The following is a 22,960-nucleotide window of genomic DNA, read 5'->3' as shown; positions in this document are numbered from 1 at the left end:
AGACAGCATGACCTTTGTGTGGCTTTGTGAATGAGACAAAGATGTTGAATTTATGAAAACATTTTGTCCTGTCACTGTAGCAAATGAGTGCCCTCTTGACGTCTAATGTGTGAAGGGCCCGCTCTACCACTGTTTCTGGGAAAATCACTGGATGTACAATGGTTTGGTTAAGGTGGAAAGAAGATCCTACCTTACGCAAACCTTTGGATTTGCCCTAAAGGATGACCCTGTCATTGTCCACATGGTAGGTGCTGGAGAGTAAGAGCTTGAAGGTCACTTACATGCCTGAGAGAGCTTATGCCACTGAGAAAACCACCTTCAGGAGATAAACCGCAGGGGGCACGAATGGAGGGGTTCAAAAGGAGGGCCCATGTGTCGTGTGAGAATATTGTTGAGATTCCAAACAGGGATTGGGGTACCCTGAAAGAACGGCCCATTAAAGTTTTTCCATAAAGACCTTGACAACTGAGTCACTGAAAAGCGAAGTAAGTTCCCTATTTTGCAGGTAAGCTACAACTGCAGCCCAGTGAAGACGGACAGACGTGTAGGCGCTGCCTGACGTCTGCAGATAAGGCAGATAGCCAATTATGTGTTGAGCTGCTGGCTTGAAAGGGACAATTTATTTAGGGAGACAGTAGTGGACAAATCTTTTTCATTTAGCCGCATAGCAGGTCTGCGGGCCTCCTTGAGGATAGTCATACACTCAAGGAGGCATATTAAGATAGGCAGATTCTAGAACTTCAGAAGCCAAATCACAAGATTTAGCCCTATGGGGTTCGGGTGCCTGACTGTGCCTAGCTTCTGAGTGAGAAGGTCTGGCTGGTAGGGCAACTTTTCGTGGAGCACTAGGAACAGGTCTAGGAGGGTGGTGAAGCAGGTTTGTCTGGATCACGTGGGAGCCACTAGGTTGAGAGGGAGGGAAGTTCGCCAAAACCTCTGAACAACAAATGGAAGGAGTGGAGGAGGCAGAAAAGCATAGGCCAATAATCCTGAACAGTTCATCCACAGTGTATTGCCCATGGGAAATGGGCACCTGGAGGCAAAGCTTGGGCATTTGATATTTTTGGCAGTGGCAATGAAGCCTAAGTCGGGGAACCCCAGTCACAGACAGACGGGAGTAGGACTTGCAGGTAGAGTTTCCACTTGCGGATTTGCTGTTGCATCCTGGAGAGCAGTTCTGAAAAGTTATTGTACACTCCCTGTAAGTACTCCACCAGTAAATGGATCATGTGATGGAGTGCCCAACGCCAGATGCCCTGTTGCTAGCACTGACAACTGTTGAGAGGATGTGTCGCCCTATTTCTATAAGTAACACATGGCCGTCATGTTGTTTGTGCAGAAGAGAACCACCTTGTGTTCAATGTGGCAGAAAACGGATGTGAGAGCCAACTTGATGGCCAGAACCTCGAGGAAGTTGATGTGAAACATCAGTTATTGGGGTGGCCATATACCCTGAATAGTCAAGTCATGAAAATGTGCCTGTTATGATGGTCACTTGCAGAGCTAGGTCGAGAAAGGGCCAACCCTGCAATACATTGTTGCTTTTTCACCAGTGCAGACAGTGACTGTGCTGTCCAAATCCACACTAGATCTTCCTAGTGACCCTCCACTTGTGACATTGTGCAACTAGGCACTCTTTCAGCAGACGCAAGTATAATCTTGCATGTGAAATTATGGTAAAGCAAGAGGCCATCATGCTGAGGAGACGCATGACCATCCTGCCCATTGTTTGGCGTTCTGGCTGAAAAAGGGGTAATAACGACTAGATGGCTTTAATCCATGCTTGGTTGGGGTATTTTTTCCTAGTGACTGCGCTTAGAACTGCTCCAAGGAATGGTAGTACCTTAGGGGGATAAGGTGGGACTTTAGTGTGTTGATGTTTCAAATATTTTATATTGGGTATTACAATTATTTAATGCTGTTATCCACTGTAAGTCAATTCAATAAGCATCACTCCACAGTGAACATTCTTCAATAGGTAAACATGTAAATAACTTGTAAGTTGAAAGCAACCTTAGATAGTGAAAAAAGGGTCTATAATGGTTTGAGTATGTGTCCACATTGTTCTTGATTTGCATTCTAGTTCAGCCAGTTATCTAAGTAGGAGAACACATGGGTGTCGTTGCTACTGACATGAGCAGAGACTAGGGCAAGGCACTCTGGAAAAACTCTGGATGCCACGGTGACACTAGAGGGTAGCAATTTAAACTGAAAAATGTGGCCACTTGCCACAAATTGCAGGAACCAGCTATGTGCAGGGTGGATTGGATTGTGAAAGTAGGCGTCCTTAGGTCAAGACCAGTCATGAAGTTGCACTGCTGAAGTAGATGGATGACATCTGGAAAGTGCTTTAACATCATGTATTCTGTCCTTTTTGGGGACTAGGAAGTACAGGGAAGTACACCCCTTTGCCATGCTGTTTTAACAGCATAGGCTCTATTGCCCCTTTGTGAATGAGTGCCTTTACATCCTCCTGAAGAAGGAGCTGATGTTCAGGGTAAAGGATGTGTTTGCAGAGAGGGATATTAGGTGGGGTTGCAGTGAGTTGTAAACAGTAACCTGTCCATATGATGGGAAAAAAACACTGATCGGAGGTGATTTCTTCCCACTGTCGGAGAAAACTCGATAGTATTCCCCTGACGTGTGGCGTGATTGGGGGGATGGCAGAGCAAGTCACTGTTTGACAGGGGCGGCTTCATTCACCGCACCACCTCTGCCTTGGGAGTTGTTACCCCCGTAAGATCACTGTTTAGAAGTCTGTTGTTGCCTGTGGGAAGAGTTAGATGCTTCAGAGGAGGAGACTTTCGAACTACCCTCTGTACTAGGAATTCAGAAAGGAACCCTGAGGCACTGTGTAGTGGAGTACATGAGCTCCTCATCCCTGGAAAGATGCATCCGTTGTCAGAATAATCTGTTGCACAGGCTCCTGGAACGGTCGCCCCCTGCAAAGGTTTTGTGGATTCCACCAATGCAGAGAGTCGTATGCGCAACCGGTCACCAACACTAGGTCTTTCAACTGTCCGTGATCCTGATTCCACTGACGTGCTAAGCACTCCTGAAGCGGACTCATGTTTAGTCTCGCGTGCGGGACTATGAAGATGCAGGAGGCCATCATGCCTATCAACTGCATGAACACTTGTGCTGGGAGCGAGGGTTGTGGTTTGAACTGTTGTATCAGCAATTGCATGCTGTTGATCCTCACTGAATTTGGCTGTGCTTTGGCTGCCAGAGTATCTATTGTCGCGCCCAGATACTGCCGTACGTTGGCGGGCTGAAAGTAGGACTTTGGATAATTCAGTGAGAACCCCAGATCGTGAAGAAGGTGAATGGTGTGGGACATGTGGGCGGCACACTGCTGGGCCGACTTCGCCTGGATAAGCCAGTCATCCAGATAAGGGTAGATGTGAACGTTCTGTCTCCGTAGGTGTGCAGCCACTGTCGCCAGGCACTTGGTAAACACCCTGGGTGCCGTCGTCACTCCGAAAGGGAGGACCTTGAACTGATAATGCTGATCCTGAATGGTGAAGCAGAGGTATTTTCTGTGTGACGGGTGTAGCGGTATATGGAAATATGCATCCTTCAGATCTAATGTTGCGAGGAAATCTCCCTGACTGAGTAACGGTAGAACCTGCTGTAATGTGAGCATGTGAAAGTGTTCTGATAGAATGTACTGGTTTAGGGGCCTGAGGTCCAGTATGGGCCTGAGGGACCCGTCCTTTTTTGTGATCAAGAAGTACAGCGAGTACACCCCTGTACCTTTTTCTTCCACAGGCACGAGCTCTATGGCTCCTTTTTGCAGCTTGACGACTACCTCCTGCTGCAATAATTGCAAATGCTCTGTGGACATAGGACGGTGTCTTGGGGGTATGTTGGGTGGAGTGGATGTTAACTCCAGACAATAACCGTACTGGATAAGCTGCCTCACCCACCTGTCTGTAGTGATGGATTTCCAGACCAGCAGGAACTGTTGCAGTCTCCCCCGGACCGGTGTGGTATGGTCGGGGGGCAGTTACAAGACGTCACTGTTTGTTAGTGGCGGAGGATCGGGAGCTGTTGTTTCCACGACTTCTGCCCTTGGTGCTGTTTCCACGATAGCAACCCCTACTCTGTTTGGTATAGGTGGTCTGCGTGCCTCCTTTACTGTATTGTGTCTGCTGGGACAGCTGGCCTCTGGAAGTTCCTCTATTGTTGGAGCAACAAAAGGAACCACCCCTGAACTGCTGCGACTGTAGAGCCCCCATAGACTTTGCAGTCTCAGTGTCCTTTTTGATTTTTTCCAAGGTGGTGTCCACCTCTGGGCCAAATAAGTGATCAGGGTTAACAGGCTGATTTAGTATGGTGGTTTGTATCTCGGGCTTGAAACCGGAGATTCTCAGGCAGGCATGTCGCCGTAACATCACACTTGTATTAATTGCCCTGGCTGCAGTGTCTGCTGCGTCCAGCGCACACTTGATAGATGCATTTGATATAAGTTTCCCTTCTTGTATTTGCATCTCTGCTGCCTCCTTATACTTATCTGGTAAGTGTTGTAACAGGGTTTCAAGTGTATCATAATGAGCCCTGTCAGATCTGGCTAAGAGTGCCTGTGTGTTGGAGATGCGCCAGATATTGGCCGCTTGAGCTGCCACCCTTTTCCCTGATGCTTCTAGCACTTTAGATTCTTTGTCAGGGGGAGGAGCATCAGCCGTTGTTTGCGAGTTCACCCTCTTCCGGGCATTGGAAACAACCAGAGAGTCCAACGGCAACTGTCCCTTGATATACGTAGGGTCCCTAGGTGCCGGTTTGTATTTCTTCTTAATTCTGGGGCTTATCACCCTTGCCCTTGTGGTCTTCTTAAAAATGTCTCTAACATGTTTTAGGACACCCTTTAGCATTGGTAGAGTTTTGACAGTTCTCTCTGAGGTTGAGAAGGTGTCAAACAAAAAATCCTCTTCAACAGGGTCAGCACGGAGCTGGACATCATGATTTTTTGCTGCCCTTTCAATAAGTGAATTAAACGCAGCAGTGTCTTCAGTAGGCGAGGTTTTAACAGCATAGACATGACTGTCTGGGGCAGTTTGTGTATCTCCTGGGTCAGCAGCGTCTGCCCAGGGTTCAGTGTGATCTTCAGGATCAGTGTCAACAGGATAGCTGTCACCATCCCCTGCCTCCACATCTGAGTATGTTGGTGAGATAGGGGCAGTGTCTTGTCCATGTGGTGTTATAGGTTCAAAGAGAAGAGGTGACGTAGCAGAATCCCTCTTCTTCTTTAATGGAATTTTATATGACTCCATAGGCTGTTCAGGGGCGATCTTTCGCTTGAAAATAGAAAGTCTACCCGTCTCGGCGTCAATAAATTGCCTTGACTGATCTGCAGGCGGAGGCTGTTGATGCTTAGTGGCCACCTCTGCAGTTGTAGGCTTTGGCCCAGTGGACACCCTCTTGGTCGCTTCGACGGCCTTCCTAGGGGCGAAGGCAGAGTGAACTGGATGGGTGCCGACGATTTTGGAGGTTTACTGACCGGCTTCGGGGGTGGAGTAGCCTTCGATCCGACAGTAGTAGCCTTCTCTTTAATGCGTTTTAGCGAGTCCGACACCTGCTTCGTGAATGAGGCGGATGCCTGTGTTGACTCGACGGGTTCCTTCAAGGCACCGCTGGGTGTGAACTCGAGGTCTGCACTGCTTTTAGCCTGGTCGGGTCGACGCTTAGGATCGAGAACTTTTTGAGTTCCGAGTCCCTTGTCTGTGTCGACTGCCCTTGGCGCGACTTCTTCGGGTCGACGTCCTTGACTAGTTTCTTCGGTGCCCCGGTCTTCGGCTCGACACCCTTTAGCGACCTTACCGGGTCGATAACACTCTTCTGTTTCGTCGGTGCCGATGGTTCAGAGGCCTTTGAACCGATCAAAGCAATACGCACTTTTGGTTTCGATTTAGCGTCCAGTGCTTTAGGTTGTGTAGACACCGACGATTTCGATCGGTCAACCGATGGCCCGTTAGAAATGTCCGTAGGCGGCCCTTGGGCAAGGCTGTAGAACCAGGTGTACGATATTGGGTAAGGCCATGTGGCGATCCCTCGACCTGAGCCTTATCGAGTGTTTTGGTTGCGGCCCCCGTACCAACGGCTGGGCCTAGCTCCTCGCTCGAGCTATCTTCCACGGCCCCAAAGGCCTCATTGTCGTCTCCTACCTCGTTGACGACGTCTTCATTATAGACCATTTCCACATCCGTGTCGTAACTGGAGTCGATCTCCGATGCAGGATCAGACAGGTTCTCTTGAACTTCCTGCTCGACTCCCTCATCTTCCTCGGCATTGAAGATGTTCACCGGGTCAGGTGCTGTCTGCTGGGCCTCCTTCCGCGCAGCGCGTTGAAGGCGAATCGTCTTCTTGGAGCGGAACCGAGAGCAAGCCATACAGCTGGCTTCATCGTGATCCGGAGACAGGCACTTGCTGCACACCGAGTGGACATCGATGTGAGGATACTTGGAGTTGCAAACGGGACACCTTTTGAACGGGCTCCGTTCCATGATGGATCGTCGATAATGCCTCTGGCGTCGACCGGGCCTTCAGTGCCGAAAAGCCATGCGGCTCCTCTTGATATCCGGCTCGGGGAACGAGCTGGAAGAAGTACTGGGCACCGATCGCAAAGACAATACCGACGATAACTAAAGGCCTTTTGGCCAAAGAGAAAGTTTTTTATCGATTCCGAACTTGAGTTAACAAATAGACATCCGAACCCAATGGCGGAAAAAAAACAATCTGAGGATGGAGTTGATGCCCATGCGCACTGTAGTCCAGGGGAGGAGCCACCTATCTCGTGATACTTCGAAGACTCTTCCAGGACAACAATGTGCAATCATCCGGACCCAACACTAGGCGGCGATCTATGCACAGATATGAATTCAGCAGCCCACATGCCTCGAACCTGATGCTCTTTACCAGCCGTTGTCTAGATACAGGAAAACATGAGTGGCACTGCAGCACAGATGCGCCCAAACCACCACTAGACATTTGCTGACTATCCTCAGGGCTGATGTGACCTTGAAAAGTAACACTTTAAATTAGTAGCACTGTCCTCTTACCATGAATCTGAAATAGCGATCATGCACTGAATGCCTGGGGATGTGAAAGGAGGTGTTCTCGAGATCAAGAGCCAACATATGAACTCCTGTGAGGTACAGGGGAATGGTGTCATGCAGGTTGGTTACCTTGAAATGTTCTGAAAGCATGAAACCATTAAACAACCTGAGGTCTATGATAGGGCTTGATGTCTTGTCTTTCTTTGGGACAAGGGAGTAAACCCCTTGACCACTTTGGTGCAAAGGAACAGGCTCAATAGTATCCTTGTTGAGAAGTGCTTTCACCTCTTGAAGCAGTCTCTGATGTTCCCAAATGATTGTGTGACTGCAAGGTGGGATGACTGATGGTGTGGTGTGATGAACAAGTTAATTACATCAGGTAGTGTTTTTGTTTTGTATATACACTACCTAACTGCAGATTTCTCACTCTTAGAATATCTCGAAGTATCTGACTCGATCCACAGGATTCTTCCATAAAGCTCCTCTGTTCTGGCAGGTGGCACCATGTGGCAAAGGGTAAACTCCACACCACCCCGGAAGTGACAGAGTGGAGACAAATATAAGCGCCCTCTGCATGCTGATGTCTGTATCTTTCTTTCCATGATCTTCAATGTTGATCTAGGGCTCTCCGAGTAATCTGCAGTTGAAAATAGCCATGATAATCTCAATGGAGTATTCTTGATGGACAACCAACAGGACCCACTTGTCCCAGCTTTTTTCCTTCCACTGTGGAAAGGATAATCCGATCCTTCGACCAACAGTCACAACACCAATACTATAAATCACTCTAACCTAAACATTTCCCATGTCACAGCCCGCTCCCTGTCATCACTCCACATCTTAAGTGCATGCTCATCAATTGTAGATCAGCCGTGAAACATGCCTCCGACATTGCTGATCTCATCCTGGCTCAGGATCTCGACATCCTCATACTTACTGAAACCTGGCTAAAGGAATCCTCTGGTCTGATCCTTGACATACTAGTTGCCCCAAATCATAACATCATTATGCTGGACAGAGCAGACAGACCTGATGGTGGGATCGCATGTATATACCATAGTATTCTCATTGTTAAACAATCACACTTTGAGGCTGTCACCACCTGCGAATACCTCTGCATTGACATCACCAGCAACAGCAGACCAGTTTGCAAAATGCACATATTTTGCCATCCGCCAGGAGACAACCTCCCCTTCGTTGAAGATGTCATGGAAATAATTTCGTCAAATGCGGGTCATAACCCCCCTCAAATCTTTCTCAGAGACTTCAACCTTCACTGGAATGACCTCAAAGACCACTCTCAAAAACTTTCTTGCTGACCTCAGCCTAGTTCAAATATGCGATAGTCCTACACACACTTTAGGCTCGATCCTGGACCTTATTATAGCTAAACCAAATGCTATCCAATTGGTTTCGATTGCCCTGTGTGACTGGTCTGATCATCACTATATCTCCTTCCACTTCATCAAACCCTGGTCCAAGAAAAGATCACAAGACAAGAATCCCAGGGTTTGGAAACGCTCTATTCGAAACTCAAACATGGATGACCTGATCTCCATCAGCAAGAACACCTTGTTGCCTCCTCCGGACCTGTATGAGGTTCATGACCTCACGGATCACTACAATAGCTCTATACTGAGTATCCTACGCTCGGTTGTCCCCCTACAACTGAAAATACAGCCCTACAAAGACTCCAAACCCTAGTTAAACAATAGCCTAAATTCAGAGAGACGCAATCTTAGACTGACCGAGCGATCCTGGAGAGGATCCCCGTCCCCGGAACACCTCTTGCTCCTGAGAAGTAGAAGAAGCTCTAACAACAAACATATTAAGATGGCAAAATTTTACTTTTTCAGAAGCCAACTAGATAATGCCAGAAACAGACCCAAAAAACTTTTTGAACTGATCAAACTCAAATCCAACTATCTTCCTACCCTTCCGCCATCGCAGGCGCCTACGCTGCCAACCTGTGAAGTGTTTGCCACTTTCTTCCTTGAAAAGACTACTTAGATTGAAAATGAGCTACAAGCTCTACAAAACAAACAACCTACTTTCCATTGCACGACTAACCCTACTCACCTCCCTCCAACTTTTCCTCTGCCCGCCATTGTTCTCTCTTCCAAAAATATCTCCTGCTGGAGCCAACCCACTCTACTCCAGCCTCCTCCTGACATCGGACTCTCACCCAAAAATAACACTTGCTGGAACCAATTCACTTCCTTTGATAATTGCTCTATTCTCAATTTGCTTACTACTCTGAAACCCTCTAACCACTTCAGTGACCCTCTACCCTCCAGCTCTTCAATGAAATAAAAAGGTTCTTAGTCCCCCTCTGGACCAAAATAGTAAATACCTCCCTACTTCAAGGTATGATTCCTGAATGTCTAAAGGCAGGGCTGGTTTCGCCCATTCTTAAAAAAAAACCACGGCTGACCAAGAGGACCTTAATAACCTTCGCCTGATTACTTGCATCCCAACTCTATTGAAGCTCCATGAGAAATGTGTTCTTGCTCAACTATGCAAACACATTAATCAATTCCAGCTCTTAGATCAATTCCAATCGGGCTTTCGCCAGGGTCATACCACTGAAACGGCTATTGCTTATATAGTAGATGACGCCCTAAAAATGCTTGATCTGAATGAATCCTGCCTTCTAATCCTCCTGGACTTATCGTCAGAGTTTGATACGGTCAAGCATGATAACCTACTAGAATTACTGGAACGAAGGATGGGTCTCTCTGGCCCCGTTTTAAATTGGTTTGCCTCTTATCGCCTTAACAGAACGCAAAGATTTAAAGTAAATCACTCACTTTCCAACTCCTTGCCATCAACTCTTGGGGTTCCTCAAGTATCTGCTCTCTATCCCACGCTCTTCAACTTGTTCTTGGAGCTTCTTAAGGTTTTACTCAACTATTACAACATTCAGTATCACATGTATGCTTATGACATCCAATTTTACCTGAAAATCTCTTCCACTGACATCAAATCACTGAACTCTACCTTACTCAAAACTCAACACTGGCTAACTACCAAACATCGTAAGCTCAACTCCTCCAAAACAGAATTCCTCCTGATGGCACCAACCAAAAAGACGGCCATCATTGCTGATTACTTGAAACACTTAACAGCTCTCAACTATACCCCTCACATTATTGACTCGGCTAGGTCTCTTGGAATTATACTTGACAAGTCATTGAGCATGCAGGAAAACATTAGTGCAGCCACCAAAGGGGCCAACTTTCCCATGTCTATTCTAAGAAAGATAAAACCCTTCCTCCCCCTGACGACCTCAAGTCTGCTGTGCAAGCTCTAGTAATCTCCAGGCTAGAGTATGGCTATGCAACTCTATGTGGGCTACCCAGATACAAGTTGTCTCCGCTCAGGGCTTCCCTGAATTGAGCTGCAAGGTAATCACACGTGCCAGAAGAAATAGCCACATATCGCTGGTACTGAAATCTTTAAACTGGCTACCTTTGGAGGCTAAGATTGATCTAAAGATTGCGTGCATGACGCACAAGGCCCTTCACTTCAACACCCCGATGTACCTATCTCAAAAACTGGAGCTCTCTGGCAGGAGCCGAACTTCTCAAAAATTCCACAAAAAGAAAACTTATAACCGGGCTTTTTTGGGTATTGCCCCAAGAATCTGGAACTCCCTGCCTCCTCACATCAGATTGATTCCCTCAACGGCGTCTTTCAAAAAAGAAGCGAAAGCCCTGTGGATCAATGCCCTTGTTTGACGGCACGTACCTCCATTGACTTCCCACTCCATTGGCTTGTGCTCAACTGCGGTTGTTTTGTTGCTCGTATATGCTACATTATTTCCTCCTGCATATTTTACTGTTCCTCTATCGTTTACAGACCCTGCTTATCATTGTTGTTGTTGTTTTACCTGCAACTCTGTTTTCACCTCTGTACAGCTGTAAAGCGATACCCACTTGGGTCACGTTCGCACTATATAAAATTTTATAAAAATAAAACAAGTTTTGCGTTATTAAGGGATGAGGGGCAAGTTGCTTGCTTGAAGACCGATGTGCCTTTTCATTGGCCACTTCCACCCTTTCCTCTGCTGTTGCTGCTAAAGCCTCCGCATCCCCTGAAGTAGGTTCTTTGAGGCTGTGCCTCCTGCCATCCAGAACAGAACACTCGGGTGTTTTTCTAACTTTCACACACTGTCTCACTTCTTGGGGCAGAAAAAAAAACAGAAAAACTGTCTTACCCATTTAAGTTTGGAGTGCTGCCATGGCTTTGGCTGCATTGGTGCCCTTTAGGTTTTCTATCATAGTGACTGCTAGTGGGGCAAACAAGTGTTCCTCTTTTAAAAGGACATTGATGATGTGCCGCACCCATAATCATGCGTGCTTTCTCAGGATGAAACTAGTATTTATCTAACTAGAGCAAGTGTCTCTGGAATCTAAGGCAAAACAGGATGTTGACGCTGGATATTATTTTTCTCTCTTGTACCAACAGCTTGACAAGCTTTGGATAAGCCGCAGGGCAGATCTTTCACTGGCTGCTCCGTCTCCATCGAATGGTACTTGTCATTTGTTGAGAGATGGCCCATTGAGTTGGCGATGCGTCACTGTCGCTGTACTTACCACAAAATGTATTCCTATCCCTTTAATCTGTGGGTCTCCTTATCTGGTGGCAAGGTAATGGCTCTCTTCCTAGAAGTGTGCACTACTAGGAAATGTGCTGGTACATGGCCCCCAATTTACTCTGGGACATCCGGTCGAGACATAGATCTTTTCCACCTCACTTTGACAGCTTTGCCTTATACTTAATCAGCCTTTTGAGCAAGGATAGAAACTGGAAGGAGTGCTCTATCCTAGTTAGTCTTCACTAGGATGTTGTCCTCTTTGTCGATGACAGAGTTTCACCTTATGGTGATATACCACCCTTTGAATGACTGCATGATATGCATGGACAGGCTCATAGTATGGGTCCAGTGAGCAAAACTCAATGTCCTTGATTGAGTCAGTGGGCATTGAGTGCTGCAGTAAAGGTTGTGATGAATTTCGCACTAGAAGCATGGGCCTAGATGGAGGGTGAGGAACAGGGCTGGTGTCCTCTACTTTCTATGCTAAGGGGGGGAAAAAGAGTACCTCCACAAACACAACCCCCTCAAATGTTAATTATATTTTCTAAAGAGATGTTATATCTGGTATGTTAAACAAACCAGCATATACCCTGGCTGAGGGTGAATGTAGATTTTCCCTTTGCGGTTCCATTAGGTTGTTCAAGAAGCTTAATGATTGTAGCAGGGTCACTCAGTGTTGTGGCCAGTTGTAAACAGGTCTCGGAGCCAACTTCGGAGTCAACTTCAGCACCAAAAGTGGAGGTTAAGCACCTCAGGCTAAGCAGGATTTGTCTGGGTTCAATGTTCCGAGACCATAGCAAAAGGCTCTTTGCAGCGGAGATATGCCTTCGGTGCAGAGCGAGCTCATGGGCAGTGGTCAGAAGCATCTGTCAAGGCCTCTTTGATACTTTTTTCGGGGATCAGATGCTGTATCTCTCTAGACCAGTACTTGCCCAGACTATGAAACCCTTGCAGAGATCAAAACTTGAGGGATACTATACTCTGATAGTGTTGATATACAGAAGTCTTTGGTGCAGTCCGTGTCTTGGGTGCAGATTTCTCAGGGGACCCTGAAGACTATTCATCTTTATAGCCCGAGACATCAGACAACAGGTTTTCCGGGCTCCTATCTGTTTGGGCCACTGGACGGGTCGCCCCACTCGGAGTAGATTTCCTCGATGTCATCAGAACCGAGAGCAGTTGTTGGTGGTTCAGCGGGGCCTGGGCACTGCATTTTGTAATGTACCCAGCGATGTTCTCTTCTGTATCCAATTATTTCCTTATTTTTAAAGCACTGGCAGTCTAAGTAGCTTGATTTGTCAGAGTCTCTAGACTAGCAAAGCTTGCAAACACTGTGATGGTCCGACTACAGGAACTTACTGTTGCACCTGGGGCAAAACTGTAAGCTCCTGTTGTCCATTCAACTTTTTCCACCGGCTTTTGTAGGCGATTCTTGTGTGTTAAGTTAAACAGCTGTTCTCTGCACCTCGACAGTGACAGTGCTCCAAAAATACATCCAAACGAGATAGTGGAAAAAACAATCTCATAGTTGTCAAGTTTTCATATCACTTATGTGTAACATTTCCATGGTTTCATTGCACTTACGAGTGACATTCAATTGCCAAATATGTAATACTTAGAGTGACACTTTGCCACAAGTAAAGCCAAGGAATGAAGTGCATGGAATATCCGAAATTACACCCTTTTTGATCAATGAGAAGCTCTCAAATATCTTTAAAGTGCTTCAAAACTGCTGAAATGGAAGTTAACACTTGCTTTAGAATGACTAATAAATGTATGCACATTTTGCAGCAGCCTATATTCTATTGTGTGTAATACAATTTTAAAAATACGTGCATACCCAACAGTGCTTTCAGTTGCAGGCTGCGACTCATAGCACTAGAATGCCTTAGTTACTATTCCCCAGAACATAAACAGAATTGCTCCTTTTAATGCGAACTGTGAAAACACGATTACACAAGAGAGAAAAAACCTGACGTCTGGCTACAGGCTGCAGCAGTTCAGCATTGTGTCTGTGGGGACAGAGTGTCAAAAGCATCACTCCGCTCATCGCTCAGGAGTGTCTCACTCTGGCTGGATGTTTGCAGTCTACTCAGATTCGAGTCACATTACAAATGCATCTCTCATGTCGCTTCCAGGCTCACAGGACCCCCAGGGCATGAGAAAGTCCTTTAATTCCTGTGTGCGCGCCTGGCAGAGGCAGAACCGCTCCTCATCGACTCACAACTTTAATCGCCCATGCGCCCCTGATGATGACCACTTGTGTCTTGGAGAGGCCGGGCGGGGCCACCAGATGCAGCACAATTTGCTGTTGACTGAAACAATGTATCCAACTGTTCCAGTAAACATAACATCTGGTTTCTAAGGCCCGTTGGCAAACCATATTACTTCACAGGCAAAAAAAAGTGCTGTGCGCGAGGCTGCTTTTTAGAGCATCAATTGACTCCCAAAGGTGCAGTATGCACGACTAATGCATTTTAGTGCGGTTATGTGGACACCCGCACTAAAATGCACTAGTCTAACACCTGATGCGTGGTACTTGGCAGGGCTGCAATCGGAGTGGAGTCGCTGTCACGGGAGGAGCCATCCGGTCACAAACATACTTGGAAGAAAACCAACTTGCAGTGTCCACTCCCGACATTAGATGGCAGGAGTTTGCAAATCATCTGATCTACAGCTGAACATGTTACATACCTATTTTATAAATACTTGTCAATAAGCTGCAGCAACTCCTCCCTATGCATCCGGTTTTAAATGGTACATGGCATCCTTAGAAATCTTGCAATCATACTATTGGACACTAGTCATTGCGTATATAAGGTTATTCCTATAAGGCACACTGCACAGAATATTTTGTGGCAGACTTATATTGGCCCATTAACCATAACTGCTGTGGTTAAAAGTATATACTCCGAACTCCCTCTTTACAATACTTTAGTACAGTGTGTCTCACACAGTGTCTACCACAAAAAAGTGAGAATAGTTGCTAACTTTTGGTGTTGTCGAAGCACATGTACTTTAAGCAAATTAGTCTTAAATTATTTTTCAAAAATAGGCGCTCAAAGACAAGTTTGCTATGGAGTAAAACCAATGAAATACTAAACAAGTGAATGTGAGGGTAGTAAATGAGAGGTGGATAAAGAAAGACTTAAGGTATCTGGTGCCAGACTGAAATGACAAAACATTATTTTCCAGAGCGGCAGGTGTGAATACCAATTGCTAATGTACATTATGCAATGATTTCCAACATTATTTACATGTCAGACAACGCCGTGAGGACCTTGTGTATCAGATAACCACCTATGAAAAAACAAAGAGAGGAAGGCAATAAAAGTTCATCACTTACTCGCAGGCATGGTCCTAGCAAACACGAAGTTGGAGGCACTACAGCCATGCGCATCTGCTTCGTGGTTACAGCTGTGTATATCAATTCTATAAAGCGTGAAGGGCTGAAGGTTTGATATTAGCGTCCTCTCGCCGTTTTCAACTTTAGTTTCATAGAAAGGATAATCTATTTCAGTGTAGTCCGACATATTGGCATAATGGTCAGGCATTGTTGTGTTTCTGCTGCTGCTGCTGCTGCTGCTTGGAGCCGTAGAGTTTGCGATGCTGAACACATCCCTGCGTTTTCGGTCGGGCCTGTCAGAGAGAGAAAGTTTATGAATCTGTGTGTTGCAGCAGCTTGTTCTGTACTGTCTATATTATAAGGAAAAGACTGGATACAACTAACGCGGACGGAATATAAACTAAGTGCAGCAAAAAACCTTGGTGTAGGCGATGAATATAGTACTAACTAACGATAGAAAAACTAGGTTTGCTAAACAGCGCCATGTATAAGAAGTAAGGCTCCCTGTTTTCCGTTTTTACAGATAAATACAGACAGAAAACCATTTATTTTCCTGTCTGTATTTATTGTCTAAATATGGATAAAAACGGAAATTGGTTTGTTTTTGAGAGATTCTAAATGCTGTCTATCATGACTGCCAGACCGATAGCTGTGCGGACTGGCAGGTTAGGGGATTAAAAAATAAATAAAAATCAAGATTTTTTTTTAGTAAAGAGCCTTAAACAGCAGTCGATTTGCACACCTTGATACTAGAATGTACATATTTTCTTACAAGTGCATATTTTACCACCTGAATGTGTATATATCATTTAAACATGTCGGGCGTTCAGGCACAAGTGCACATTAACTGGTTAAATAAAAGCAGAAATATACACATTTGAGCTTCATTTTTTCATACAGGTACAATCTGCAAAAACTAAATATGGATACATACAGACGGAAAAGACAAAAATATAATTAACATAAAACCGGGAGCCCTAATTATGAGTGCTTGCTTACATATGTGAAAATCATCTGAAAAGAATAACTGGCAGGCAAAATGGGATATGACGAGATAGATGTGAGCAAAAATAAGCAATGCAAAGAAAGAGAAAGGTCTGCACCTGAAACTGTTCATCTCGCACTAATCTTCCTCAGATGAAAGGGCAGAACATAACAGGAATGACTGTGAAGGACTCCATCACAATAACCCATTGGCTTCAGAAATCACACGGAAGACATGCATTTATAGGGGCATGTACTGTTCCAAAGATGTGCAACATACCCCAAGAGCAAACATTAGTTTGTCTCCCTGCATTTTTTAAAGGTGCTCTATGAATTTTGGAAAGGTCTAACACACCATGTATGTATGTTGTGTTTAGTATAGCACAAGCCTAGTCAAAAGGCAGCGTCCAGGGTCAAAGGTAAAGATACAGTCGGCGAGAGAAAGGATAGGTATATGGTTCTGGGAGCAGAAGTGGACTCTTAATGCATCATGATGTAGTGTTCCTTAAAGGGGTGCGCATTTAGTTCCTTCTTGATTCGAATTAGCGTTGCGGTAGTCTTTCAGGATATTGGGCACAGATGTAGAAGGCCTGCTACCTCATTTTTTATTTTACAATTCTTTGAATAGAGTCTATTAGTAACCAGGCTGCGACTAGAGCCCCTGGAGATTGAGAGATCGTCAGCCAGCTAGGCAGTGGTGCCAGATGCGTTGGCTATGTAAATGCTGCAGGTAGCTTAGAAGATGATTTGGGCCAGCAAGGGGGGGCCACTGGAAATCCATCAATATAGGAGTGATGTGGTAATGTTTCATCGGACCCTAGATGCCTTTGCGTCCTGCAAAGGTGCCTTATGGTCAATTAGGAGACAAGTTCATGATCGCCCTAATTTTTATATTATCGTTTGTCACCTTAATTGAAATCACAAAAAGTGTAACGTATGCAAATAGAAATACCTATGTAAATAGACATTCTACAACTCACGAGCAACTACTGCACAATATTAAATCTCTTGCAAGGTCTGTAGAGAGCTCGGCTAAGAGGTTCTATATAAGCTCTTGGTAATCAATTAAACTTCCTTACTGAACAAAAAAATAGTGCAAGTGCAGGAGATAGGCGTGTGCAGTATGTAGACTGGCCAATTTAAGGTCCCACGAACGGATTTTCTAAGTAATTACAAGGTTATATTTATTTATGGGGCCAAAATACATATCTCCATAACAATGAAAGTAACTGAGCAAAAGCTTTCGTCAAAGAATATTTAACAAATGAACATACACCCGTAATTAGCAATGCTTATAATAACAACTATTTTTCTTGTTTGTTCCACAAGCTTGTTTATTTCTGTAGGCTTGTCGCGCAGAAAAAAGGGGTTTGTCCAGGCCGACGTTAGGCTGAAAGAAAAAGGAGAACTAAAGAGACGGAACTGGTGTCCACAAAATCCAACACAAATAATGTTCAAGCAAGAGGACATTCATGTTTAAGAGATGCTACTCATTTCTGGGGTTCAGCGGTCAAGTAAAAGTATCCATGTGTTAGAGTCAAAAGTTGGTGCAAAGGAAAGTGGCACTTATTGTACCTTTCAGCCAGTATATTTAGGGCAGGTAAGATGATGGGACACTGCAACATATATTGATGGCATGTTAGGGGAATTACAGGAACAATGGACTCAGACGACTAGAAAATAAACTGTGCACCCCTTGACCCATTGAAATGAGTCAGATCCTATAAAGACTAGAAGGGAAGTCTCATGAACACTTCGTGGGATGCCAGGAGCAATGATGAGTCACTCTGACCTGGCTGGTTGCGTAACGCTGTAAATAACAAGAGGAGTCACTAAGAGCCAAGGGGTGATATGCTTGAAGGACAAAGGATGAGCAGGCTGAAGGGAAACATGTGAGTCACTTGGAGGTAAGAGGATAAAGTAGCCTCTGAAAAATAAATAGGCTATGTAATACAGGATGGGCTCCAATTGTGACCTGTAAATAATCAAGAGTATCTTTAGATACTTTGGACCCCACTGTATGTGCATGAAATGTGCTTTTTCTTCTGAAGAGTTGTAGTTGGGTGATAAATGGTCTCGATTTTAATTCCAGAAAAGGAGGTCTCGAACATTAATAAGCTTTCTTTAGCCTAGTTGTCAATGAAATTGCCAAAAGCCTGGCATGCAAATCTCAACCCACTTTATAGTTGCATAAACAATTATGTCAACGTTTGGGTGGCACTTCCACTATCCTTACTGAGTCAATCAGCTGTCTTTCAAATGGTACGATTACCCACACTGGTGTATCAACTCCAAAACTATGCATATGAGGTCCTGAGACGATGATTCAGTCAGCTACACTCACCCCTTAACTCATTTCTTTGGGATGGGGCAGCACCCAAGACGGCCCTTACTTAATGTTTTCAATTGAACTATTGTGGGGGGATTGCAGCAGCGGATTTGAAGTCTTACTGCACTGCTGCCCACCCCCTGATCATAAATGACTGGAGGAGTGATACACCGGGTGATTTAGCATATGTGCTGAACAAATGGGCTTCTGGGTTGACCAGCTACCGACATGCCTATAGAGTACAAAAATAAATGGAGACTTACCCCCAGCAACGAGGGTGGTGTTATCATTTTGAGTGGTGAGGCAAGTTGACAGAACAGACATCGCTTTGGTGCGTGGATATACTTCCACATGGCATAGGGATCTCTACATTGGGTGACGTGATGCAGTGCACAGTTCTGAAATCATTCTCAGTGTTACAAGATGAATACAACTAGCATAAAAGTCAGTTCCACAGATATCTCTAGCTCCATCACGCCCTCACCTCATACATAGATGCACTGTCAGAACTCCCATACCCTAGAGGGAAAACTAGTAATGGGTGACCAATTTAGCGCTTAATTATATCTAACTAGCCAGACGACTTTGGAACCATTCGGGCTGTCTGGGAGGTGGATGTGGGAGTGATTGAAAACTAAGAAAGGATAAAAACCCAGGGCACACCAAAGGAGGCGGCAATAGTGACCAGTCTCACACTGATGCAATTCAAAAATGTGCACAGGCTCTGGCGCATGGGGGTGATAGACTGCCTGGCCTGCCTCCGGTGTAGAGCGCAGGATGGTTCACTCTTACACACAGTGTGGAGTTGTCCGGGTCTGGTTAGTTTCTGGAGGGGAGTAACCACATGCCTCGGCCGAGTCATTTCATGGCAAGTCCCACTTGACAAAACGCGAATTCTCCTATGTGTCATGGCCAATATGGGGGATAGATATAAGCAGTTGCTCCTCTATCTGGGCCTGACAATTGCTACGAGAGATATATTGAGAGAACGGAAAGCAACAGTCCCCCGCTCGCTGAAGGCATGGAAGCAGGGTATGGACCACAACATGGGAAAGAAAATGGTTGAATATAAAGATTGGGGCTGCCCCTCAAAGACACCCTAAAATTTGGAAACAATGGGAGGGTTATCGGAATACAGAAGAACACAAGTTACTTATGTGTAACTTTAGTTCCCCAGTATTGGTAACTTTATAGATTCCCATGCTTTGTATCATTCCCTGTCGTCAGCCTGGGAGCCTCGGTATATAGAAAATACCATAGCAGTATGTACAAAAGAACAAATAAGGCCTAGGCCACATCTCATTTTATAGCCTATCTACCTCTTTTTGTAAAAGAGACCAAAACTTTGCAACGACTAATCAGATTAGCCTCACCCCACAGAACCCGCCTCAGAGCCTCAGATTTTCTCAGCCGTTGTTTAACAGTAACAACCTTTGCTGAAGGCTGAGCTTTCCCAGGGGAGGAGGGTGGGAGCATGGGGATCTATGAAAGTTACCAATATTGGGGAACCAAAGTTACAGGTAAGTAACTCGTTTTCTTGCCCCAGTATTGGAACTTTCATAGATTCCCATGCTTTGTATCAGAGTAGCTAGCAGTAAGTCACAAGTGCACATTTTGCTACAAGCGTATTACAACATCTCAGCAGAACTGTCTTCATATATACCTTGTAACAATACATCAGAAAAAATGATGCGATACAAAATGTGCAATCATAGGAAGGAGGGATAGAAGGGAAAGCTCACTTCTCATTGGAAAAGATTCCTCAGGATTGCTTGTCCTACTGCCGCTTCGCTCCTTATGTAAGAGTCCAGGCAGTAATGCTTTGTGAATGTATGGGCACTGCTCCATGTGGCCGCCCTACAAATGTCTTTTATAGTGACTCCAGCGACGAGAGCTGCTGAAGATTAAACTGGTCTTGTGGAGTGAGCTCGTACACGTCTCTCCAGCAGCTTCCCTGCCCCTTAGTGGCAATGAATTGCACTTGAAATCCAGCGTGAGATTCCTTGTTTTGAGAGAGGAAGTCCTTTTCGAGGTGCACTAAAAGTCACAAAAAGTTGAGATCATTTTCTAAAATCCTTTGTGCGTTCAAGATAAAATTTTAAACATCTCTGGACATCCAAGGAATGTAGAGACCGTTCTGCAGGGGATGTAGGCAGAGGGAAGAATGACTTTAGAACCACTGGTTCGTTCAAATGGAAATCCGACGGGGACCTTTTGAATACATTTTGGATTGGTCCTTAAAAACACAGTGTCCTTTTTGAACTGTAGAAAGGGTTCTAGAATGGAGAGAGCTTGCAACTCTCCTAGCTGACGTGAGGGCTAAACGGAGAGCTCATTTCCAAGACAAAAATTTTAAGTCCACCCTGTGGATTGGCTCGAATGGAGGTCTCATGAGATGAGCCAGAACCAGATTGAAATTCCAAGCCGGAGGTGGTGGCCGCACTGGAGGAAAAACCCTGAAAAGACCTTTCAGGAATTGCTCGATAATTCTAGCTGACCAGAGAGAAGGACCCGAGGTTGATCTTCTGAATATTGAAATAGCCGCCAGAAGTAATTTGATGGAAGAATGAGAAAGGCCTGATTTAGCCAGCGATAGAATGTAAGGCAGTATCTGATGAGGAGCTGAAGAGAATGGATGGATGTGTTCCGGATGACATCACAGGCAGAAGCGCTTCCATTTAGCATGATACGTTTCATTTGTACTTGGTGCGCAGAGCTTGAGTTAATATCTCCCTACATTCCTAAGGGATATCTAAGCTGTGGAATTCTCTGTGATCAGGAGCCAGGCTTTCAAATGGAGAGAGCTCGGATCAGGATGTACAACCTGTCCCTGGGACATTGTTAATAGAGATGGAATGGGACATAGGTGAAATCGATGGTCCTGAGAAAGCAGGAGAAGTTTTGTGAACCAGAATTGGCGATGCAATGCTGGTGCTATTAAGATCATCCCGCAAGGTTCCATCTTTATTTTCCGGAGAAGCCATGGGATTAGGGGAATCGGAGGAAAGGCGTAAACAAATGCGCCTAACCAAGACATCGAAAGAGCATTCCCCAGTGACCCTCGATGGTGATCCCTGCTTGCATAGAGTCGGCATTTCCTGTTTCCTGGAGTTGCAAACAGGTCTATTGTTGGAATTCCCCAACGTTGAAACACTTCCTCCAGAATGTCTTGATCTAATTCCCACTCTTGACAGGCCGATCTCAGACGACTCAAGGTGTCCGCTATTGTGTTGAGAGTGCCTGGTAGATGCTCTGCTATAAGAACGACGTTGTGGAGAATCACCCATTCCCATATCTCCTGGGCCTCTTTCGAGAGCAGATGAGACCTCGTAACTCCCTGCTTGTTTATGTAATGCATGGACGTTGTGTTGCCCGTCCTGACCAGCAAGGTTGCGCCTTGAACCTTCGGCATGAAAGCCTGCAAGGCTAGGCGAATCGCTCTGAGTTCCAAGAGATTATATGAAGAAAACACTCTTCTGGGTTCCAGAGACTGCTCAACTGGAGGTCCTGTAAGACCGCACCCAACCTTCCATTGAGGCGTCTGTGGTTAGAATTAGAGGGGATGGAGCCACCCTGAAAAAGAGATTTCTCTAGATACTTTCCTTGATAGCCCACCAACCTGCTGCTTTTCTTATGAGAGGAGCTACCTTTATCTTGTCCTCGAAAGAACCTTCCACCTAGCGCCATTGCATGTCTAGCTGTTCTTGCAAGGGACCCATTCGTAGTCTGCAATGCGGAATTAATGGTATGCCAGATGAGATTGATCCTAGGAAAGACTTGTATAGACGAACTGACAGGGATCGTCTCTTTTGTACATGGTTGGCAGAGAAGATTAGCTTTTTCTGTCTTTCCTCCGAAGGAAAAGCCTTACAGCTTCTTGTATCCAGAATGGAGCCCAGGAACTTGACCTTTCTGGATGGAAAAAAGACTGATTTGTGCTTGTTAAGATGCAGACCCAGGTGATTGAAAAGTTGGACGCAACTTTGTTGGACTGCCTTTGTCGTTGCTTGAGAAGATGGAGCTTTTATCAACCAATCTTCTAGGTAAGGGAAAACTTCTAGCGATTGTTTCCTTAGGAATGCTGCTACCGGGGCCAATACCTTTGTGAATATCCGCGGAGCGGATCTGAGCCCGAACGGCAGTACTTTGAAATGAAAGTGGCTCTTGGCTACTGTGAAGCGTAAATATTTTCTATGAGCTGGGTTGATCGGAACGTAGAAATATGTGCCCTGGAGATCCAGAGTCGCCATGTAATCTCCTGGATTTAGAAGACGTAAGACGAATTGAAGAGAGACCATTCGAAAAGAGAGTTTTATGAGATAGGCGTTGAGCTCCCTCAGATCTAAGATTGGGCGGCACTTTTCCTCCGTCTTGTGAATGAGGAAAAATCTGGAATAGAACAGTTTTCCTCTTTGAGAGAGTGGAACTGGTTCTATAGCTCCCTTGGTGAGCAGTTGACAAACTTCGAGACAGAGAAGATGTAGATGTTTTGATTCTGTGGCGCGAGGGGCTCTGGGAGGTCTTTGAATTCTGGTGAATGGCAAAATTGAACGATATTTAGGACCCACCGATCTGTTATGATCTTCCAGCAATCGAGTAAATGTGAAATCCTGCCCCCTATCGATGTTACAAGGGGTGAAGGACCA

The 22,960-nt window shown here is 45.4% G+C and overlaps 1 protein-coding gene across 1 annotated transcript in view; it reads right to left on the bottom strand.

The window, feature by feature from the left end:
• IGF1R (insulin like growth factor 1 receptor) overlaps window positions 1-22,960 on the bottom strand; it is a 1,159,892-nt gene that overhangs the window by 180,868 nt on the left and 956,064 nt on the right. The window contains exon 12 of the mRNA XM_086958078.1: window positions 15,002-15,294. Coding sequence (XP_086814204.1) covers window positions 15,002-15,294 — 293 coding nt within the window. The remainder of the gene's footprint in view (window positions 1-15,001; window positions 15,295-22,960) is intronic.

This window comes from Lissotriton vulgaris, chromosome 2_1 (assembly GCF_964263255.1).
Source record: "Lissotriton vulgaris chromosome 2_1, aLisVul1.2, whole genome shotgun sequence".
In the NCBI taxonomy this organism is placed as follows: Eukaryota; Metazoa; Chordata; class Amphibia; order Caudata; family Salamandridae; genus Lissotriton; species Lissotriton vulgaris.
Note: the sequence above shows the minus strand (reverse complement) of the source record. Positions and strands in the feature narration are given on the sequence as shown.